At 38.2% G+C, this 20,516-nt stretch overlaps 1 protein-coding gene across 2 annotated transcripts; it reads left to right on the top strand.

Moving 5' to 3' along the window:
* The first annotated feature begins 2,417 nt into the window (after positions 1 to 2,417).
* Positions 2,418 to 15,528, top strand: LYPLA1 (lysophospholipase 1). Of its 2 annotated transcripts, XM_066331084.1 has the most exons (9): positions 2,418 to 2,550; positions 2,952 to 2,983; positions 5,906 to 5,971; positions 7,468 to 7,515; positions 8,351 to 8,421; positions 8,985 to 9,058; positions 9,771 to 9,872; positions 10,486 to 10,662; positions 12,038 to 15,528. In XM_066331084.1, exons 1-9 carry the CDS (start codon positions 2,482 to 2,484, stop codon positions 12,089 to 12,091), a joined length of 693 nt encoding a protein of 230 aa, XP_066187181.1. In that variant the 5' UTR covers positions 2,418 to 2,481; the 3' UTR covers positions 12,092 to 15,528. The 2 variants fall into 2 exon arrangements, with proteins under 2 accessions (XP_066187181.1, XP_066187187.1); XM_066331090.1 differs by lacking the exons at positions 2,418 to 2,550; positions 2,952 to 2,983 and adding an exon at positions 2,809 to 2,877.
* Positions 15,529 to 20,516: the final 4,988 nt, after the last annotated feature.

Below are 20,516 nucleotides of genomic sequence, written 5' to 3'. Positions count from 1 at the left end.
AGCTGCACATGCAAGCAAAGCAAAACGAGGAATTAATTCACTTTTTACCGTGGATTGGCAGGTATTCGGGCATCTCCAGGAGAGCAGGGCCTCATCATATGCGATGGTTGTTTGGGAAGACAAACACCATCACCCAGATCATCCTCCCCTCCTGCTCCTTCTTCCCCCAATTTTATGTACTGAGCATGATGCCCATAAGGTCCGGAATATCCCTTTGGTGACTGAGATTACCTGTCCTGGCTGTGTCTCCTCCCACCCTCCCATGCACCCCCAAGTCTTATCGTAAGCATGGAAACCTGAAAAGCAGAGAAGGCCTTGGCTCTGTGTGAGCCCTGCTGAGCAGTAACTAAAACATCTCTATATTTTCAGCCCTGTGTTCAGCACAAATCCAAAACACGGCCCTATACCAACCACTGGGAAGAAAATTACTGCAGTCAAGACCGAGACAGAGATGTGTCCTTGTACTGCTACAGTACTTGATCATATGCATTATTACAGCCTTTTAAATATAAATGTGTACCTACTGGAAAACCATACAGCAGCTTCTGTTGGTATATTGGTTTGGTGGGAAGGGTGTGCAGGGTGCAGGCTCAGTTCAGTGAAGAACTGAATTGTAGAAGCTGCCATTGTGGAGTTACAGGGCAGAAAGGACAGTTCCCATTGTGAAAGCTGATACTCCTCAGTGTAATATCTTGCTTTCCAACCTGAAACTTCTGTTTGACAGTACCTTCTTCCATGTTGAATATCTGCTTCAGATTGGAGAAGGGATCAGGCAATAGCTCTGCCAGCCCTGAGAGTAAATGATGGTAAAATGGAAATCATGCTCCAGAAATCTCTGAGTTTCAGTATGAAATGTGTGTAGCTTCTTACTGCCTTCAAAAAAATTAAGAAAAATTACATTGTAACAGCACACAAGATGCTGGTATGAATAACCACCTTGTCTAAGCCCATTTCAGCCTCTAGGGCAGGGAAAATGACAGGGGAAAGAAGATACTTTCCCTTGTCAAACTCTCACTGCTTTAAACAGAAATTTCAAATCAGATAGAAAAGTATCATACCTAAGATAGATAGCTCACTCTGAAGGGACAGCTGATGAACCAGTTTTTGAAAGGTTCACAGCTCAGATGTTTTCAGCAATTCCTTTGGGATTCCTCAATGTCAGTTTCTTGAACACTTGCTTATAACCAGCAGACTGCCCCATGCCCAATCCATGCAGAGCTCAAGCTTCCCCAGTGCCCCCGGGGCCATGCTAGCAGCAACTGGGAATTCAAGTAAGATCATTCCAGTTCTACTCACTAAAATATTAAAATCTTATTCTGTTTATTAGCAGACTATTACTTTTTAGGCCGGAGGTTCAGCAGCAGCTCACCTTATGGAAGTGACATTTACATGGTAAATAGCAGAGTAGAGAGGGAAAGCAAAGTTTTGTTCTTGTTCCAAAAAGATGATCTAGAGCAAGAGTCAGGGTCAGCATACTTAATAAGCACCTGACATAATGTGAACCTCCTAATCTTAGAAGAATTTTTTATGCATAAACTGTATTTTCTTAACAAACTTGAATGGGGTATAGTACCTAAAGCAGAAGAACATGCTAATTAGAGATAAATCCAACTAAAATTAGAGATAAATCCAACTAAAAAATGTTACCTGTGAAAATAATCAAATTTTAGGAATAACAGGGATGCCCTGGCATCAGTACTAAATATCAAAGCAGCCTAACAATCACGGCAAGAGAGGTTGTGTATTCAGTGTTACACAGCTGGCATAAAGGCTCCTCCAATAAATTTTATGCAGCCAATGCTGGTGATGTCGATGAGCAAAAGCTTTGTGAGAAATTGTCCCTGTTTGGTATGGAACACAGCAGTGGGAAGGATGTGAAAGATGTGAAAGAAGTATAGTGTGAGTTCAGCTGCTGTTGGAGCTGCCAAACAAGCATCCATGCCAGCCACTTACCATCTGGCAAATACAATGAGCATATTGATTTTCTGGGAGTAAATATCTGACAAAGATGTATGGAATAGAAGACAAAGAACGAAGTATTCCGTTTTGATAGAAATGTGTTTGCCATACATATTCAGAGTCGGTCCAAGTATTTGGAATGGACTGGAATGATCCAGTAAATTCAACCAGAGTGCCTGAATAGCTTAACACGTTTCAAAATGAGTAAGAATCGGTGACTTGTGCGCTGTAAGCCGAGAGCTTTAATTCGGTGGTGAAGGCATCCGACCCGATGGGGACAGATGAGCCCCACGCTTACCGTGCCGTTTGCTGCATTTGTGCTGGTTTTCCTGCCTCCCCGCGACTTAGCCTTTTACATTTTACCTATTTAAGAATACCGTAAGTTCCCTTTTCCCCCCGGGCCTTATAGCAGAGCACAAGGCGCCCGCCCGCCCGCGCCCCTCCCACCCGGCTCCCGCCGCCCTCCCGCGCCGCCTCCCCGCCGCTGGCCCGTGTCCCGCCGGCCGCCCCGCAGCCCGGTGCATGTGCGGCAACAACATGTCGGCTCCTCTCCCTGCCATCGTCCCGGCCGCCAGGAAGGCGACGGCCGCCGTGAGTGCGGGCGGGGGCGCGGGCCGGGAGCGCCGCCGCCCCGCTTTCCCCGCTTTGTTGGCGGGCGGGGGGCGAGGCGCGGCCGCGGGCGGGCTGAGGGGATGGCGGCGCGGCCGGCCCGGCCCGGGCGGGACTCCGCGTTCCTTCCCCGCCGCAGGCGGGCCGGGCTCGGCACCTGGAGGGTCAGCGGTGCCCGCGGGGAGCGGCCGCTGATGGCGGCGGGGCCGGGGAGGGGAAGTGAGCGAAGCGGAGTTTTCTTGGGAGAAAGTGGTGCCGTGCTCCGAACTGTGCCTGACCTTGGCTGGGCGCCTGGGGCTCGCGGGCGAGGTGCCTTTGGTTGTTTAGTGATCCTAAACCTCTACCTTTGTTGTCTTTTTTTGTTGCTGTTCTTTTTCCCTCAGGTCATTTTTCTTCACGGATTAGGAGATACCGGGTGTGTATTCTGATCTATTGCATACTCAGTAGCTGTTATAGTTTTAAATATAATCTGCATATCTTAAACACGTAAGCAGTTAAAATTTACTTAAGCTTCTTATTTTGCCCTTTACGGAATGTGGCGGCCAACATCAGATAAAACTTCGTGTCTCCTGCAATGATGGTGACAACTATTTAATTAAAATTTTCCGCCAGGTCTTCAAAACCTTTACTCACCTAATTTGGTCTGCATGTGAGCTCTCTTTTGTTCCTGAGACAAACTTCGTAGAAAAAGAAGTCTGTGGTTTTCTAATAATTTGCTTTCCTGAGAGTGGGTTTCTGGTTATTCCTGTGTTTGTCTAAATTTAGAGTTCTCTTTTATTCCAGACTTGTGGATTGTTGGTTTGGCAATAGCTGCACAATAACGACAGTTAGCCTGTGGTTTCTTCATCAATATGTTGTACTTACACTAAAATCCAGACCTCTTTGATCTGTATAAGCAAACTTCAAGGGAGTCACCTAACGTCTACAGATTCCTGTCTCTGAAATACCATCTTCAGACTCCAAAAAAACCCCCCGCCCAAATAAAACGTGTAATCCCCTGTTGCCTTGTTCCTGTTATTTCCATGTTTGAATAGAAATGGAAAGAGTAGAGAATTTCTGGGAGGCATTCTAGGTCTGGTGTAATGTTTCTGTTTGAAGCTTGTGTGTGCCCAGAAATAAGCATGCATTCATTAATGCCATTGAACTAACACGTTAAGAGAGTGTTGATGCCTTTTTAGTGGAAGACTTCAAAGGAATTTGCACTTAGAGACTGAAAATAAGTAGCATGAATGCTTTGTTTGTTGTGCTCCCTTGTGGCCAAAATTACATAATTTTTTTTTAAGATTTTTTTTTTTTTGTGTTACCTGGCACTTGAATGTTGCCTCTAGGTTGAAACTTGCTATGCTATTTTTTCCAAAGAAATTATGGAAGTTAGCTGTCAGAATTAAAACTTGCATAACCTGGGCATTTAGTAAGTTAAAAGAGAGTCAAGTCCATGCACTTGGCAGTATTCTACAAGTGGTGGCTTTTGCTGTGATTTGTTGTGCTGACACAACACCTTGTTTGCATTTACCCCTCTTCCCTTCTGCTGGCAGGACGTGGCTGAGGCAGCAGCACTGCCTGCACCAAATGTTCAGCAAGTGATTGCAGAATCTTTTGAGCTTTTGGAATTTGAGTCCTTGCAAATTGGCTTGGTGTTGGTTTTGGCAAGGGGTAAAAAACGAAGACATTTTCTTTAACCTAGGTTGTATTCCCAAGTGTCAGAGCTAATGCACAGCCTCAATCTTGCAAATGCACTGAGCATACTGTCTGCATTTGACATGACATGTCTTTGGAAATGCAGTGGTTTAGTGTATTTCTTCTTCTAGTCTGCTGCAGATTAGATTAGACAGACTGCCTTTGACATACTGCTGTTTGGGGTTTTTTTAGGTAAAAGCCATAGTCGTGACCCAAAAATTTGTCTGAAGCAAAGCTATTAACAATTTCATAACTTCTCCCAGTTTAAACTGACCTGTTCCACTTCACATGGATCTCTAAATTGATCACTTCCATTTACCAGCTGTATTTTTCTTACTCTGGAAAGTGTCTAACAGAAGGTGCAACCTAGAGAATTGTTCTAAGGAGTCTGCATTAATAGGTACACAATGTTGTTTTCCAGATTTGTCAAATTAGTCCTTGTAATTGGCTTGAAAATGTCCCCAAATTCTTATCTAACTATTTTTTCTCAGTCTTATTTCTCCTTTAGATTCTTATTCACCCTTCTGTGGTACTGCAAATATTGTGCAAGTCATATTTCCTGCAATTTGTTAATAATATATCTAAAAGTACTGATAGACTGAGATACAGTCAGTGCTTCAAATGTCTCTGAGGTCAGCGTGTTGGAAATGCCTTCAACTTCAAGTAGCATACATCAATTGACTTTTCAGAATAATATTAAAACTAAACCAAACATGTTTTTGCGACTGGTCTGCTGTCGGTCTGATTAGTTCAACTGTATCACTGATGAATTTGTTAAAGGTGTTTTCTGCTTAGAATCAAATTTTCCAGATCTAATTTAGTGGGTGAGTTAGGAATACTAAATGATGAGAAAAATCAGGAAATTCGGGTGCTATTGAGTGCTCTGGAAAGCCAAGTGCAGGCACATGCAGTGGTTGTGCATGGATTCAGATTTGGGCCAAGGTCGGCCTGGAGTGAGCCTTGACCTTACGGTCTGCAGAGTTCTGGTTTGGAGGCAGCTCATTAACTCACCTGCTGTGTGCAGATCTTGTTTTGTTATGGACATTCATATACAGTATCTGCTTGAGATTAAAAAGCTGCTGCAATCTGAGATGTTGCTCAGGACTGCCTGAATCCAGGAGCATTCAAGCTGTGCTGAAGTTAATAGGGCTGATTGATTGGGTTGGCTCCATGTGGAGTTAGCTTAGGTGTCAGTTTGCTGCTGTTCCACGTCAAGAGCTGTGGTTCACAGAATGCCAAGTTGGCTGTCAGAGGAGCTGTCTTAACTCTGCAGGAGCAGCAAAGCAGCCTCTGAGCTGCCTGGAAGCAGGATACCTGTGTGCATCTGTTGTGGCACACAAATTAATAAAGCCAGACAGATACGGAGTGGGCTTTGCCTGGAGCCAAAGTGATGTTTCTGTAGCTGCACCACAACTGTGGCAGCCAAATTAGATCAAGTCTTCCTGATTGTATATATGCCACAAGCATTCAAGAGCTGAACAAACCTTTTAAGTTTAGTACTACATTCGGAGTACACTATGGTTTATGTAAACATTTTTTAGAAGTGTGTTTATATTGATCTAATTCAGCATGTTTCATACTTGGTCTGTGCTGATGCACCAACTTGGAAATAAGCGCTAAGCCAAAACATGAATGCAGCTGAATATGTTTTTGTTACCAGGCACGGATGGTCAGAAGCGCTTGCTGGTATCAAAAGCCCCCATGTGAAATACATTTGCCCACATGCGTAAGTTTGTAACTTTCTCATTTTACCTTTTACTGTAGAGACATCATCTGTCAAGATGCTTGCACAGATGTCAGAGAGGCATCTCAGAAGTGAGATGGTAGCTGGCTATCTCTGCATATCATTTTTTTGTATAAAAGTCCATTTTAAGGTAGTGTTGATGCTATTTTTTTAAAATTTTTTTCTTTCAGGAAATTCTGTGTGATTTACTTTGAGGCAAAACTGCATTTTTATTTGTAATATGGTTCTGGTACTTGTTCAGAATGAAAACATATTTGGAAAGTTTTAGGTACAAAGTTATATTATTTTGACTTCTTTTTTCAGTGGATTGAGTTGTTTGTTGGTTTCTTTTTTCCCCGCAACAGTCCTTTGTGAAAAACGGTTTTATCAAGGACTAATTTTTTTTTTAAATTATTGTTTTACTTACCATTACACATAATTTGCATTAGCTGCATGTATTTAAACTTGTCAGGGTATATAGTAGATTGAAACTTGCTGTAGGTTACAAAGAAATTTAAAGATTGACAGAATATTGATATTTTCAGCAAATAATGCAATTTCAGCTGTCTTTGTGTGCAATTTGAGAACTGAAATACTTCTAAGCATGGTCAGGCATCAGTAAATAAGGCAGTAAGATCTATCTACTATTGACTTGATGGTAGAAAAACTAATAAAGTATAATCTTAATTTATTTTAACACAAAATTCAGATTGTCTCTTGGTCCAGTGGTCTTGGCAGACGTGGAGCAGCGATGACAGGGAGAGAAGGAAGCAATGTTTTGGTGTATTACTGAGCTGTGATTTATTCATTTGTTTTACCACATGGCCAGGCTTTGCTGAACCATTCAACAGGAGCTTAGCAATAGCTACTGTTTTCTTTGCTTGCCTTTTGTCTTTTCAGTCCTTCCCTGCAGAATTTAGGCAGCTCAGTTCCTGTAGATTAAAACTGAAGCCAGCTTTGATCCATAGCATGATCCATTGAAGCTGTCTTGCTGTGGCTGAGAAGCAGCAGCACAGGGGTGGGGTCCAGCAGAGAAGGACAGGCACTGCTAAGCAGATTCAGCTGTTGACAGAAGCACGTGTGGCCAGGCTCCACCACGTGCTGCTTTTGGCTGCTTCTTGGTGATGCTGCTGTATAAGGTGCCTTAATCCACTGAACACATGAATGGGACTGTGATAAATAACTCTTAATTTCAAATAAGTAAATAATAGATGTATATTTAAAATACGTATATGAGATGTATGCACACATTTAAAGCAGACCATTAACATTTTGCTTGTTCTCCATAGAGAGTGGTAATTCAACCCTGAATATTAAATGTGTTTGGGCTGGCAGGTTTCAAGATAGTTTCTTCAACAGATGCTGCAAAGCAGCTGATGTTAATTACTGCTTAAAAGTAAGACAGAGTTAGAGGAGATGTAATTTCATGATGTTACTGCATCTGCATTATTGTATTTCAGTATATATCTTACATCAGGAATGTTCATTCTCATTTCTAGGCCAGTTATGCCTGTTTCTTTGAACATGAACATGTCTATGCCATCATGGTAAGTATTTGTTCAAATGCAGACAGTTCTAATCAAATTATATCTGGGGCTATGAACTCATTGTTCTTAATTTAAAATCATGAACAACCTGAGTATCTGGTTTTAATCGCATGCAAGTGTAAAACCCTTTTTGCTTTAGTTCTGATCTTATAAAAGGGCTGTCATGAGTACACTCTAATTAGCCTTTTGTATCTGTGGTAGTGATTATTCCTCAGGACTAATCTGTATATTTTAGAACAAAACCCCATTTTATTTTATGGGTATGTTCTGTAGTATGCATTGTGTCTGAATTCATAGTCGGTAGAAGTAGAGATTGGAGTGGAAATATTATTGCTACTAGTGAATAATATTTAGTGGGCTGGTAGGATATGTAGAAAGTGTTCTTTAGAATATCCATTTTGAATAGGGAAAAAGAAAAATATGGTAGATTTCAGTGATCTTAAACTAGTCTTCAGTTTTATTGGATTTTGGGCTTCCCCCTGCCCTTTATGTAACTTGTGTTTGTTTTTCTCGTATTTCTTCAAACCATATTTTAATTTGTACATGCAGCTAAATTCCTGCTAGTATTTTTTGAGCAAATATCAAAACTGTGCTGCTTAATCTGCAGTAAATCATAGAAGATGTCAAAACTCAGAAAAGCCTTGTTGACTAGATATAGTCTTTTAAGCCACATTCACAGATTGTGCACTGTTTCTTGGGATCTATGGGTAGCTGGTACTCAGCAATATGACAGCTAACATTCTTGTCTGGAAAACATCCAAATGTCATTATTTGTGTATTAAGGAAGTGGAATGGATGCTCTAATGAGTAAAGCTCTTGTTGATGTTTTTGTAAGGTTTGATATCATTGGACTTTCTCCAGATTCACAGGAAGATGAAGCTGGGATCAAGCAGGCAGCAGAGAACGGTATACTTAGTATTTTTTATGTCTTAAAAGTACTTCCAGGTATTCTTGAAAATGAACTATCAACCTGAAACAGGTTTTCTAAAGACAATATTTTTTTAGGGAAAAGAATAGGTGTATATGATATTATCACTGACCAAAGTTTAGCTAGATTGTTTATGTTTTGTTTTTTAACTTTATTGGTAAGTAGAGTAATTCACCAATATAAACACTTCCTACTCTGAAATATGGGAACAAATGTAGGGGTTTTTTAAGAGCTTTTGGGTGGTGCAGCACGTCAGAGTGGTATAAGTATCCAGTTTTGTTGCTTTTACTTGGAAAAGGTTACCATCTTTCCAGCACTGGTGCTTTTGTGAGACCTACTTGCTTGTTTTCCTCTTTAAAACGATACAGTGGCACTGAACTTTCTGACTGTGCTTTAGATCTTCTGGTACTTTTAATGTATAGCAGCCTAGATTTTCCTTCCAGTACCTTTCGCTTGATTCCAGGAAGAAGGTATCTTTCCTCTTCTGGACTTTGTAGAGGATGGAGTGGATTTTAACAACTGGCCTTTATTTATGTTGCAGTTAAAGCACTGATAGATCAAGAAGTAAAAAACGGAATTCCTTCTAATAGAATTATTCTGGGAGGCTTTTCTCAGGTAAGCTATGGTTGGAAAGAGCCATTGTCTTTTTTCTAGGGAAGTTACCAGACTTATTAACTTGGGAAAGACAGACACTTAAATTGAAATCAGCTGATGTTAGATGCCTCTAAAATTTTTAGGTGTCAATTTTCCTTTGCTTTAACAAATGAAGTTTTTTCGGCTTTATGCAAATAATTACTGTTCACTGGAACATGAACATGTATGTGTAAAAAAGGTAGTAAAATAAATAGTCTGTTTAAAATTTTTATGCACATAACCTACATAGTTTTACTTGAAATTTTTGGTAGCATTTTAATTGAATTTGGTAGATATTTGGTGGTCTGGATTTATTTGGGAAATCTTTTCCTTCAAACTAGTGAGGCATCTGTGGTAGGTAGGTTAGTAGATTAATTGGTCCATACATCAACTCCCCCAGTCTGCATGCAAATAAATTAAATATTAAAGTAGTGATAATACTTTCAAGGTTTGTTGACTACTGTTAGTTATAGTGAATTTGCTGGGTTACATCTGAATTTGACCACACAGACTTGGAGGGGAGGAGAAAAAGCAAAACAAATCTTGTACATAACATACTGGTTTTAGTTGTTGGCTCTAAAGAAGAATAGATTGCAATAGGAGAAGCCTTTTAAAGGAGAAATCAGATATTTTGAGCCAACATTACAAAGAACTTGACTGTCATTATTCTCATACTTTTATCTCTTTATTTTAGGGAGGTGCTTTATCGCTGTATACAGCTCTTACAACACATCAAAAATTAGCAGGTGTCATAGCCCTCAGCTGTTGGCTTCCTCTACGGGCCTCTTTTCCTCAGGTATTTGTCTCTTTCCTATGATGATTTGCACTTTGTGAATGAATATATCTAAAGACTGAATCTTGTGCAAGAATTAGTGCTCATTGTTTTTACCAGATGATGACTGTTGTTTGATAATTTGGAAGTTTTTAAAATAGGGCCCTAAAATTTTAGATTTTGTTAAGTAAGGAAAACAAAGAAACATTCAAGTGTTACACTCAAATATTTTTTTAAACTCAGCTATTTTTTCTTGAAATGACACTACTAGAAAATTTAAAGGATATAACAAATTTTCTTTGAAGGTTAATTTTCTGTCAGCCATTCGTTCCATCTGCAAGGCACTATCTCATTAGAGACTGGGTGTTTGAGCGAAGAGTTGGGTTTTTTACTTGGCCAGATTGCCAAAATTTTATTTGCAGGTCTTTGAGCTTAATGTGTTGTCAGGTACAGAGCTTACTTTATAAGGAGCTGCTTGCAGACTATACATTGTACTATCTCCCCTCAGAATTCAATTTGCTTGTCATGCCACGGGGTGAATGGGGTGCTATGGGGTTATTTTATTTCAAAGGTGTTAGCCTTGTCTCCACTTTGTGTCTCTTTCTTCTCTTCTCCTCTCTAATCCCACCCCTTCCAGGGCCCTATCAGTGGTGTCAACAAGGATATTCCTGTTCTTCAGTGCCACGGGGACTGTGACCCTCTGGTTCCTGTCATGTTTGGTTCCCTCACTGTTGAGAAGCTGAAGACCATGATAAATCCAGCCAATGTGACCTTCAAGACTTACTCTGGCATGATGCATAGTTCATCTCTTGAGGTAATTTTCTTAATTACACCATGTTTTAACTGGGTATAGTTAATTCTTTTCCCTCAAAACTGATATTTATGGGTGTTGTTGTTTTTTTTTTTTTTTTTAAGGGGGTTAGTTTTTGTCAGTTCAGTTGATTTTGGTTTAGTTTCTTTTTTTAATTAATAAGTGTTTCGTGCTACTTATTTTGATGAGTAACTGAATTCTGGGCTAAAAAAGCATTCAGAGCAAAAGTTGATATAACTAGTGAGAACTTCCTCATAAGATTGTATTTTAGGGACTAGGCAACTCGGTCTATAAAATATTCTCTTCCCCAAAATTTTATTATTTGCTTAGTTAGAAAAAACCTAATTAAAATTAAAAGACAAATTCTCATAGTGTAAATCCAAGATGGTATTTTAGAGAGAAGAATCCTGGTAGTTCTGTGGAGGGGGGGCTGACACTATGGAAGAGGCAGCCTCAGAACCTGTATTTATGGTTCTGGCTCAGCAGCCAGCTGAGCTGATGTAATAACTTCCTGCTGCCAGAAAGGGGTGGACTCCCTCTGCTTGTGACCTCCTGGCTCTCGCTTCCTCCTTGTATCAGCTCAGGGGCAAATCAGAAAGTTCCTTGAACCATCTCAGTTTGCTAAAATGGCAAAGGCTGCAGCCTGTAGGGGGCTGTAGCGTCAGAACTCACACAAAGTGATAGGAGCAAGAAATCAAAGAGAAGGCGAAGAAAAGATTTGCCATTTGTCAGCAGCAGTAACATTGTTAATTTAGATTGTTGCACCTTGTGGGAACTGTAGCTTCAAACAACCTCTTTGTAACATTTATAGAGTAGTCGTGCAATTAGACTGTAATATTGTGAGTAGTTACACAAATATTTTAGTAATGTATTCTTTCTTAGGACAATGACTTAATTAAAAAAAAGATTACCATGGATTACTTTCTCAGTCTAGCTTGCCCTATTGCTTTTCCTTAAAGAAGGAAGCATGCTGAAAATGAAACTGAACGGTTAGGAGGAGGAGTTGCTGGCTTTTCATGCTGCTGCTAACTTTTAAAAGTTTAAAGCATACAGGAAGCTGTGGCCTTAGCTGCATTGAAACCCAATACATAGTCAGCCTGGTGCTATCAAGATCGCTTGATTAATACATAGCTTGCCTGTTCAACTTCAGAGGGACAGAAAAGGTAGTCTTTGCTTTTTTCCCTTGTATTTTAGCTCTTTCTGAGTGCATAGTGCTATGAAGTTATCAGCCTTGACTTGTGTGGTAATCAAGTAACTAATTGCTCAATATTCCTAGCCCAGCTTCTAATTATAACTCAGATGTAATAGCATGATTTAGTGTAGCTGATTGTGTAGTAGTGGAGGACTTCAACTAATACATACTTTTTTCTTTAAACAGGAGATGATGGATGTAAAACAGTTCATAGATAAACATCTACCTCCCATAGACTGAACTGATCTGTGAGAAGCCTTCTATATAAATACACCAGCATCGACTGTGGTAGTGTTAAATCTTTTCATATGCCTGATAGGAAACATTATTTCTATACCTGCAGTGTTACTACTGTGTTGCAAATTTATACCTACAATGAAGATTAAATAATACACACATACAAGAAATTATAATCTTTTTAGCATTTATCACCCAGTGATGGGAAGGATGTCAATGAGGGAACTAGGTAACAATGACAGAATGTAACTGTTTTAAGATGTCTGATTTTTTTTTTTGATTGCAGAATTTCAAACTATTTGTACAAGTAATAAAAAAACTAAATTTAAGCGAGAAACATAGATGTAACCAGTTTAGTTTTACTTGAAATGTGATTTGTTCTTAATACTCATTGAAAACATTTCTTCTATGTAATGAATGCATAAAGAACACAACATAAAACACAGTGGGCATAAAGTACAGAACATGTAACATAGTGGCCATATGATGGTAGAATAAATGCTACCAAGAATAAAGCTTTAAGAATTATATGTTAATTGTTTAACAGATGAAGAGGGTTGTTCTATAATGGCTAGAAGTCAGCAAAGGTATTTCCTATATTAAAACCACCTCAAATTTAAAATGTTCATATAGATAAATACTGTGGAAATTCTAAAGGACTCATTCCTTATTAGAGTGTTGTTTGTTGCTTATTGTCTTTTTTCTTTTAAGTTCATTGCAATTGTTGACTTAAAACAGAATTCTGAAGAAGTGCATAGGATTAATTTGAGTTTCATTAAAAAATTCTTGTTTTCATACTGAATGTTCATTTGATGCTTTAGTTGTAGTAGTTTTCATTTGTTTATGTATTTCACATAAACAAATACAAAATATCTTTTTGATTTTTTTTCTCTGTGCTTTGGAGTAAATAACAGAAAATAGTGCAGCTGCATAGTTCTGTGTATTGTTGAGCTCTCATCTGTAACACACACTTATTTGAATTATTTTTTACTAGGAATGTAAGTGCAATTGGGATATAACTTACCTAAACTTTAAAGTGAGACTTTTAGATGATACTATGTAATACTTTCTCTTATTACATGTTACGACTTGATTATTTTTTTTTTCCTGAATAGGAACAAAGCATTTGATTTTCAAATCTGTCCTCCTACATTTCCCCAGATCAGTATAGTCTAGGAATATGAAGATCTATCCTGGAAAAAAAAAGAGTAAATTTACAAGATGCAGAATGTTTCTTCTTTCAAAACCTTAAAATTGTAGAATGCACTGGTTTACAGGAGTTGATGCACATTTAGTAGCTTTTTTCAGTTAAGAGCCATAATTTACTGCTGGGAACAGCTGTTCTGTAGAATTCAGAGGCTGTCAGCACACTAGGAATGTTTAAACAATGCACTACACTTTTTACTGCATAATTTGCTGCATAACAATGTTCTATCCTGTAATATGCTTTCAGTCAAAGAATATTTCTATTTTGGATGTATCTGTCACGTCAGCACTGTGCATTTAAGGTACTTTTCCTCTCCCAGGGGTCTTCTTACAGTGTATGTGGATTTATATCAGATATCTGCCAGTACAAATACATATATGAGGAATTGCACCTTTATATCTCTCCTTTAACATTGCTGCTGCCAGAATCTGAACTGTTTACCTAGTCTGTGTTACCAGTTTTCAGTGCTTTTTTTTTTTTTTTTTTTTTATAACGTTGCACTTAATTTTTAGGAAGCTGCTTCTTTTCTAATTCAGTTTATCTGGATTATTAAACATCTCTTAATATGTAAAATTGGAAAGGAGTTTTTTTCCTAAATGGTAATGAAACAGTCTTAAATATTCCATCTGTGCAGTTAAGAGGGCATTTTTTATTAACTTTGAAGTTTAATTAGTGATTTCTTTCAGTCACTCTCTTCTAAAGATCTGCCAATTTGTCTTTCAGTTAATTTAATTCACAGAAGAGACCATAATATTCTTACTGTAGTTGTGCCAAAATTCTCTTGAGACAACATTATGTTCTAGCTTGGAGTCATTCCCAAATTGCATTAGCTGATTTTGCAATTCTACTGAATTGCAGTCTTGGTAAGCAAACTATATGTTATTCCTCCTAGTTTTTAGGTTTATTTTCATTCCCCTGTTGTCTAAATAATTCCCTGAGTATTGGTGTGTTTCCAAAGTTCTTGCACAAGCTTCTAATTCTTCCTTCATTATTTTCATGTTCTGTTTGTAGATTTGTTGATGTCTTAAGTTCTAATTGACTGTGTGCTGATTTCACATATTTTTTCCTTCTGCAAGAAATGGTTTAAAAAAGTATTTCTGAGATGTTAAAATGAGATCTGCCCTAGCTTTCTTCTGTGTTAGCTTCATAACACTTTTTTCAACTTGGTGGACTGTGCTTACAGTTTGTGGTCACATTCTAGTACTTAAAAACTCTAATCTAAGTCAACTTCAACTGTCACTGTCATGATGCTTTCAGATGTTTTTCTAGAAATGCTTTTTATGTGTTAACTTTGTTCAAACATTCAGCTACCATAACAAGATTCTTTTTCATATTGTTATTTTGCTGCTTGTGTTATCTACAAAGAGCTGTGTTACCAAAGTCAACATAAGTAAATGTTTTGACTTACTTTGAATTTCTGTATTCTGGGAAGAATCCTCCTCACTTTTTTCTTCAGGAGTCTATGTTTATATTGTAGTTGGCAGTTCTTAAGGAGCCCAGAAGCTAGAGGAAACTTCAAGTGTATGTGCCCTCCCATATTATACTGTGTATGTTGAACTCCTGTCTTTTGTAACTTCCCAGCTGTTTTGAAAGCTGATATGATTTTGCAGTGGAACTTCTTCACTACCTGATGTGATTTGATGCTGGGATTGTTGTTGCCATGCATGTACTTGAGGCGGAATAATAGTAGCTCAGTCTGATGGGGGAGTTTTCACAGTATTCTATTAAAATGGAGAAATTGGACTGTCAGTGTTCTAAATATGAATGTCCTATCCTCATAAACTACAATTTGAAACTGTCCAATAATGTTTATTTTTTGTAATGTTAGACTTTCTACCAGGGGAGACGATGTCTATCAAACCCGTGAAAGCATCATAAGAAAATACCTTGCTTGCAGATCAGTTTGTTTCAATGGGTATCTAAATCCTTAATGTGTTCTTAATCTCAAAATTGTATATTTAAATTGGACTGCAGTTTTGTGCTGTCAGAAGTCTGAATTCTTGGTGAAATATGTTGCCCACTTTTGAGCAAACATGTTGAATTGCATATTATAAGCCAAATTTCCCAGCTACTCTTCAGGTAAAACTTTACTGGGGTCTGTACTTTGGTAGGGGCTGTATGATTTGGTCTTTTTGTCCTATCTTGTATAATTACAACACAGTAAATTGGTAAAAGTACTGTACACTGTAACTGGTATTAGAACTGTTAATTAAAACATGTTCTCTCTAACGGAGTATACTGCACTTCATTGAAATCATTTGGATGCATCTTTTATGTAGAGGTGCTATTTGGTTGATGGATATGACTGAAGGCAAACTGTAAGATGTTAATGAAGCCAAATGTACAAGGCCTGTGTCTCTTAAATTTTATAAACAAATACTGAACACTTACTCCTTGTGTTAAGAAATATAAGCCATTGATATTTATTATGAACATCTAAAATGTGATTTATTTTACATCTTAAATGTGATTTTATTTATTAGAAATCTTAACTTTAGAAATTATTTCTGTACTAGGGAAAACGTAAAAGCTTTCCATTTTCAATCATTGTGAAATAAATTTCCATCGGTATTTGGGCAAGTACTAAAGAGTTTTTCCATACTTACCTGAAGGAGGTTGAGCTTTTATGTGCTGTCAAACAGGCACTCTAGAGGCTCCCTGAAAATGTCTTGTATGGTAATGTATGCATACTATAATACAGAAGAACAATAATTTCTAGTTACTGAAAAGAAAATAAATTCACTTGCCAATTTAGGTTTTGCTATTTTGGTGAAAGAATCCCAGGTATGATTGGAGGCTGGTTTTCATATTCTGGGTTAATTTTATTTTGACTTGTTTTCTTGGAATTTGCAATAATTTTGAAAGATAAAAGAAATTAAGATATTTTCTCATAGAGTTATTCTAGGACACTGAAGAGCCAAAGTCTTCTCACCCTGTATTGCTGCACCCTTCTCTGGGTGTTTTGTGTTATTGGAAAGCCTTTGAAGTTGATGAATGTTTGGCATAAACACCACTTAAGAGATTTGTTAAAGAAACCATTTTCAGGTCAGGGGTTACACACCCTATTTATTTTAATATTTAAGGGTGATCAGTGCTCTACATAGTGCAGGGCACTCTAGAGAAAATGTGGGATTATCTGGGAAGAGAGGGAATGGGGTCTGTGTGTGGTAAAGGCAGACTTCCCTCTTCAAGCAGCTTAAAGCAATGAAAGGCCATTTGTCTCCACAGGCTGCAATGTCCAAAAGCTGGTGTGGAGTAGAGTGAGGAATTTCATGAATGGATGGGAATGTGTGGTAGATGCAGTGCTCTGTGTGAATATGTTGTGGCAAATCAAGAGTCTAAGAATAGCTAGGAACAATAAAGGTGCAGTATTACACAAGTAATCTGCCAGTTTATAGTTTTTGAAAAACATTTTGAGTAATCATCAGTTTCTATTTACTTTCAGGCCTGGCATCCCTGATAAGGTAATTGTGAGGAGAAAAAAAATGCCTATAACTAACATAGTAAAACCTCCCCAAAACAAGACAATGTAGTGTATTAAACCTTATCAAATACAGTATGAGAGCAGTGGTATAAGTGAAGAACGTGACTCAAGAAGTTTTCAGAATGTCTGTTGGTTAAATTGAAAATGTGATTCTTTGAAGATTAATAGCTGTAGAACAGATTCCCTCCTTTCCTGGCCCATTCCCCCTTCCTTTTTTTTTTTTTCCTCCCTTTTCATTGCTTGCCACTCTCATCACGTTTGCCTTTGGGATAACAGATTTTATTAATTCTCTTTGAGCTGAACAGGTACCTTTGATGTAGCTGATTAAAGTTGATTTAAACAAAGTACTTTTATAATTTAATGGACATCCACAAAGTGAACTAGTAGTTAATGTTTTTCTTTTAGGACCAATTACTAGAAAAGAGCAACCCCTTGCCTCCTTTTTTTTTATCTGCAAAACTAGTAAAACTTAAAACTTCCAGCCAGTTTGCTGAGGTGTAGTGAACTTGCTTCAGGCATCTAAGTGGGAGGTTTAGCTTGTGAGGAGAAGATAGACTTCCCTTGTCTAAGATTTGTCTTAAAGAGCTACTTCTCTGTATTAACAGATGGAGCAGATGGAGTCTGAATGTTCCTCAGTTGTGAATACAAGCAAACTCTTAAAGCAGTTTCTGCTTGAAATAATTTGCTAGCTGTGTTATAGTATTTGAAATTATCAGAGGGGATCTTTAAAAGGCTTAAATATTTTAAGTCTATACTGAAAAAATAGATAAAGTTGCCACAGAATAGAGAAGTCTAATGAACTTAAAAGCTCTAGAAACTAAAAAAGAAGCAAAACTCCCCCAAAACATTCGCTTATTTTTTTTATATTTTAATACCTGCAGTTACTGCTTTTAAGTTGAAAAAGTGAAGACATTTTGAAAATGTAAACAACATTTAGAAAAAGTAAATTAAAAAAGCACAACCCACCCGTTGTATAGCTATAGACCAACTAATCAAGATGCTTATTGCTATCTCAGAAGGTTTTGAAGAAAATCTTCTTCTGAAAAATTGGAACTTTTCTTTGCTAATGCTCCCCTTATGTGTCTGTGATTGGACTTATCTCCCCTTCCTCTGCAAAGGTTGAGGACCACTTGGCTGATTCAGACCAGATGAGGTTCTGTTTTGGTAGATCTAAGACATTGCACTCAGGGATCAGATAAAGAGGAAAGGGTTAATAGCTGTAACATGATTACACAAAACCTTTTCCAATGCTGTGAATGTTATATTTTGCACAGTCGTGTTACTACCAGATTAGAGGAGCTTTTTCCATATAGAAAATCAGTCCTGAAAATGTAGGATTTTAAGCGCCTTGATAGCAGTTCAGAGATTCTTCAAATTCTGTAGTAGTGAATGTGCTACTGTGTTGCCCTTCCTTCCCCCAAAATTTCTAAAAATGCTGTCTCCTATCAAATGAGACTAGTCAGTAAAAATTTACATTGTTTTATAAGTGCACTCTTTTAGAAAGAGCCATCTCTGCCTGCTAAGTCTTAGTATTGTACTTGTCCCATGGTCCTTCACATAGAAAATGAGAGTTGGACACAGGCTTTCTGCATGAGCAGGTGTGCTTTTAGAAAACCTTACAAAAGAATGGTGAGGATGTGCCATAACAGGTAAGTACAGTGCAACAAATAATGTGTTATTTCTTCTTTCTAATGTGTTAATTTAGGAGAAAGATGCTAAACAGAAAAGGTCAGTGAGGTTCCTTTTCGCTCTCCTACTCTTCTTTGGACTTGGAGTGACACGTTATAGAAGAGATTGGTGCTGTACAAAGCTGCTTGGTTTAGAACCAGCTAAAAGAGAACAAGCATGTGGAGTGCTGTGTGTTCCTTTTGGACAAAGACTTGCTGTCCCAAGGTTGGTGGAGCAGCTGATATAAAGAATTTGGTTAGTACTGGTTCACATAATTGATACCATTCAGGTATTATAGCATACAATACAAATAACATCAGCTGTAGTATGTTTTCTTTTAATGCATGTACTTGGAAAAAAATAAAAAGGATATGCATTGCCATTTGATTATTCTTTGATTTCCCTACTGAAATATTTCTCTGATACTACTTTTTTAAGGTTAGATTAGATGTTAAATAAGTGTGATGTGCTTTGCCTTTTGTAAGTGCTCTCATGGGATTTAATTTATAATTGTCAGTTGTATCTCCTGATACATTTTGGATGTTAATAGATTTCATCTGCATTTTGAACTCTCCCTGCATTACCAGTGAAGTAGGTGTTGAATTGTATTTTTAAAAGAAATTTTAGAAAAATCTGGATGACTTTATTGCAGAGTTGTAATACATTTAAACTAACCAAACTGACTGATTTGAGATTTCTAGTTTTGTGATTGTGTTGTCCCTGACCTAACGTGCACCTAGTGTAGAACATGTACAAGCTCGTTGATCCTGTAGTGTAGCAATAGCTCTGAGCTGCCAACACCCTGTGTGTTGTTTTATCGTTGATGTGACTGTGGGGAACAGTAATGCTAGAGTTCATTTGAGGTTAGCATCAGGTTAAATACTGGTGTTTGATTATTGCAGGTACTAGGTAACTAAATCTAGACAAAGTGAAATTAAACCTGAACTGGCACAATCCCTTAAAAGCTGTGAGAAACAGCATTATTTTATTTTTGTCCCCCCATAATCTGCTCCTGAATGAAAAGGTATTATTGTTTTCCTTAACTTTTTTTCTTGTGAGGGTTTTTTGCCTCCTGTTGGGCAGAATAAACAAAAAAGCAGCAGAAAAAGTTTCTGTATGCTTGCCCACTTCGTAGCCCAGGTCTAACCTGGGGGAAGATCCTGTGTAGGTCCCAAATAATTTTTATTGCTCCTAATATGTGCAGGCCTTCGTGTCGACCATTGTGTCCATTCAGCAGGATGTAGAACTGCTCAAAACCCACGTGTCTTTGTTTGCCTTCAAAACAGGGCAGTCTTGCTGCCCAGTGCATGACAAGTGCATTGATGGTTCTTGCTGTAATGGCTTCCTTGAGTGTTGGAGGAAAAGGTCTGCCTTGCCTGTTCTCCAAAATGTTTATATTTTACAGTCCTTGGTTCACAGCTGGGACATTCACAGCACTCCACTGCTTACTGTTAATGGATTTGAGTGGCTGTGTAAGCACTCTCCTGGATCTTAGGGGGGATAATCTTCCTGTAACCTTCAGATGTGCCTATGGTTTTTGTGAAGTAAACACTCCTGTTTTACAGCAAAAGTGGTTTCATGATGCTGTTCTCAATCAAAAATCACAGTAACAAGGCATCTAGCTGATGAACTAGAATCCCATTAGTAATGATGTGTAATATTTATATGTCAAACTCTATAAATGGGATATGTCCCACACACAAGATTTAAACTAGATCTAAGAAGCACGGTAGCACCTCACAGTGTGATGCTTGGCCAACGCCAAAGTTATCTCCAGCTCTCTTGTATTGCCTCGGAACTTGGATCTTCCACACGTCACTCTGAAGCTGCAATTTGAAACCCTCACTCCATTTTATATAAAAGTAATTCTTAAGCCGCTTAAAAAGATGTATGTATAAAACCCTTTTCTGTTAGAGGGGACAGGGCCTTTTCCCCATCCCTTCGACTCTAATAAAAAGCACGTGTCTGCTGTGATTCGGAGCCTCCTGCCAGCCGGCGAAAAGCTCTGTTGTAGGAAGCGGATTGCGGGCGGTGTAGTTGGCCCAGTCTTAGGGGGTGCGATCTGGGGC

This window comes from Sylvia atricapilla, chromosome 1 (assembly GCF_009819655.1).
Source record: "Sylvia atricapilla isolate bSylAtr1 chromosome 1, bSylAtr1.pri, whole genome shotgun sequence".
NCBI classification, from domain to species: domain Eukaryota; kingdom Metazoa; phylum Chordata; class Aves; order Passeriformes; family Sylviidae; genus Sylvia; species Sylvia atricapilla.
This window is presented reverse-complemented; position numbering and strand designations above follow the sequence as displayed.

Coding starts and splice junctions, on each gene's coding strand:
- LYPLA1 (XM_066331084.1), top strand. CDS start 2,482: ATGTGCGGCAACAACATGTCGGCTCCTCTCCCTGCCATCGTCCCGGCC. Junction 2,551..2,951: donor CCAGGAAGGCGACGGCCGCC/GTGAGTGCGGGC, acceptor TTTTTCCCTCAG/GTCATTTTTCTTCACGGATT. Junction 7,516..8,350: donor AACATGTCTATGCCATCATG/GTAAGTATTTGT, acceptor TGTTTTTGTAAG/GTTTGATATCATTGGACTTT.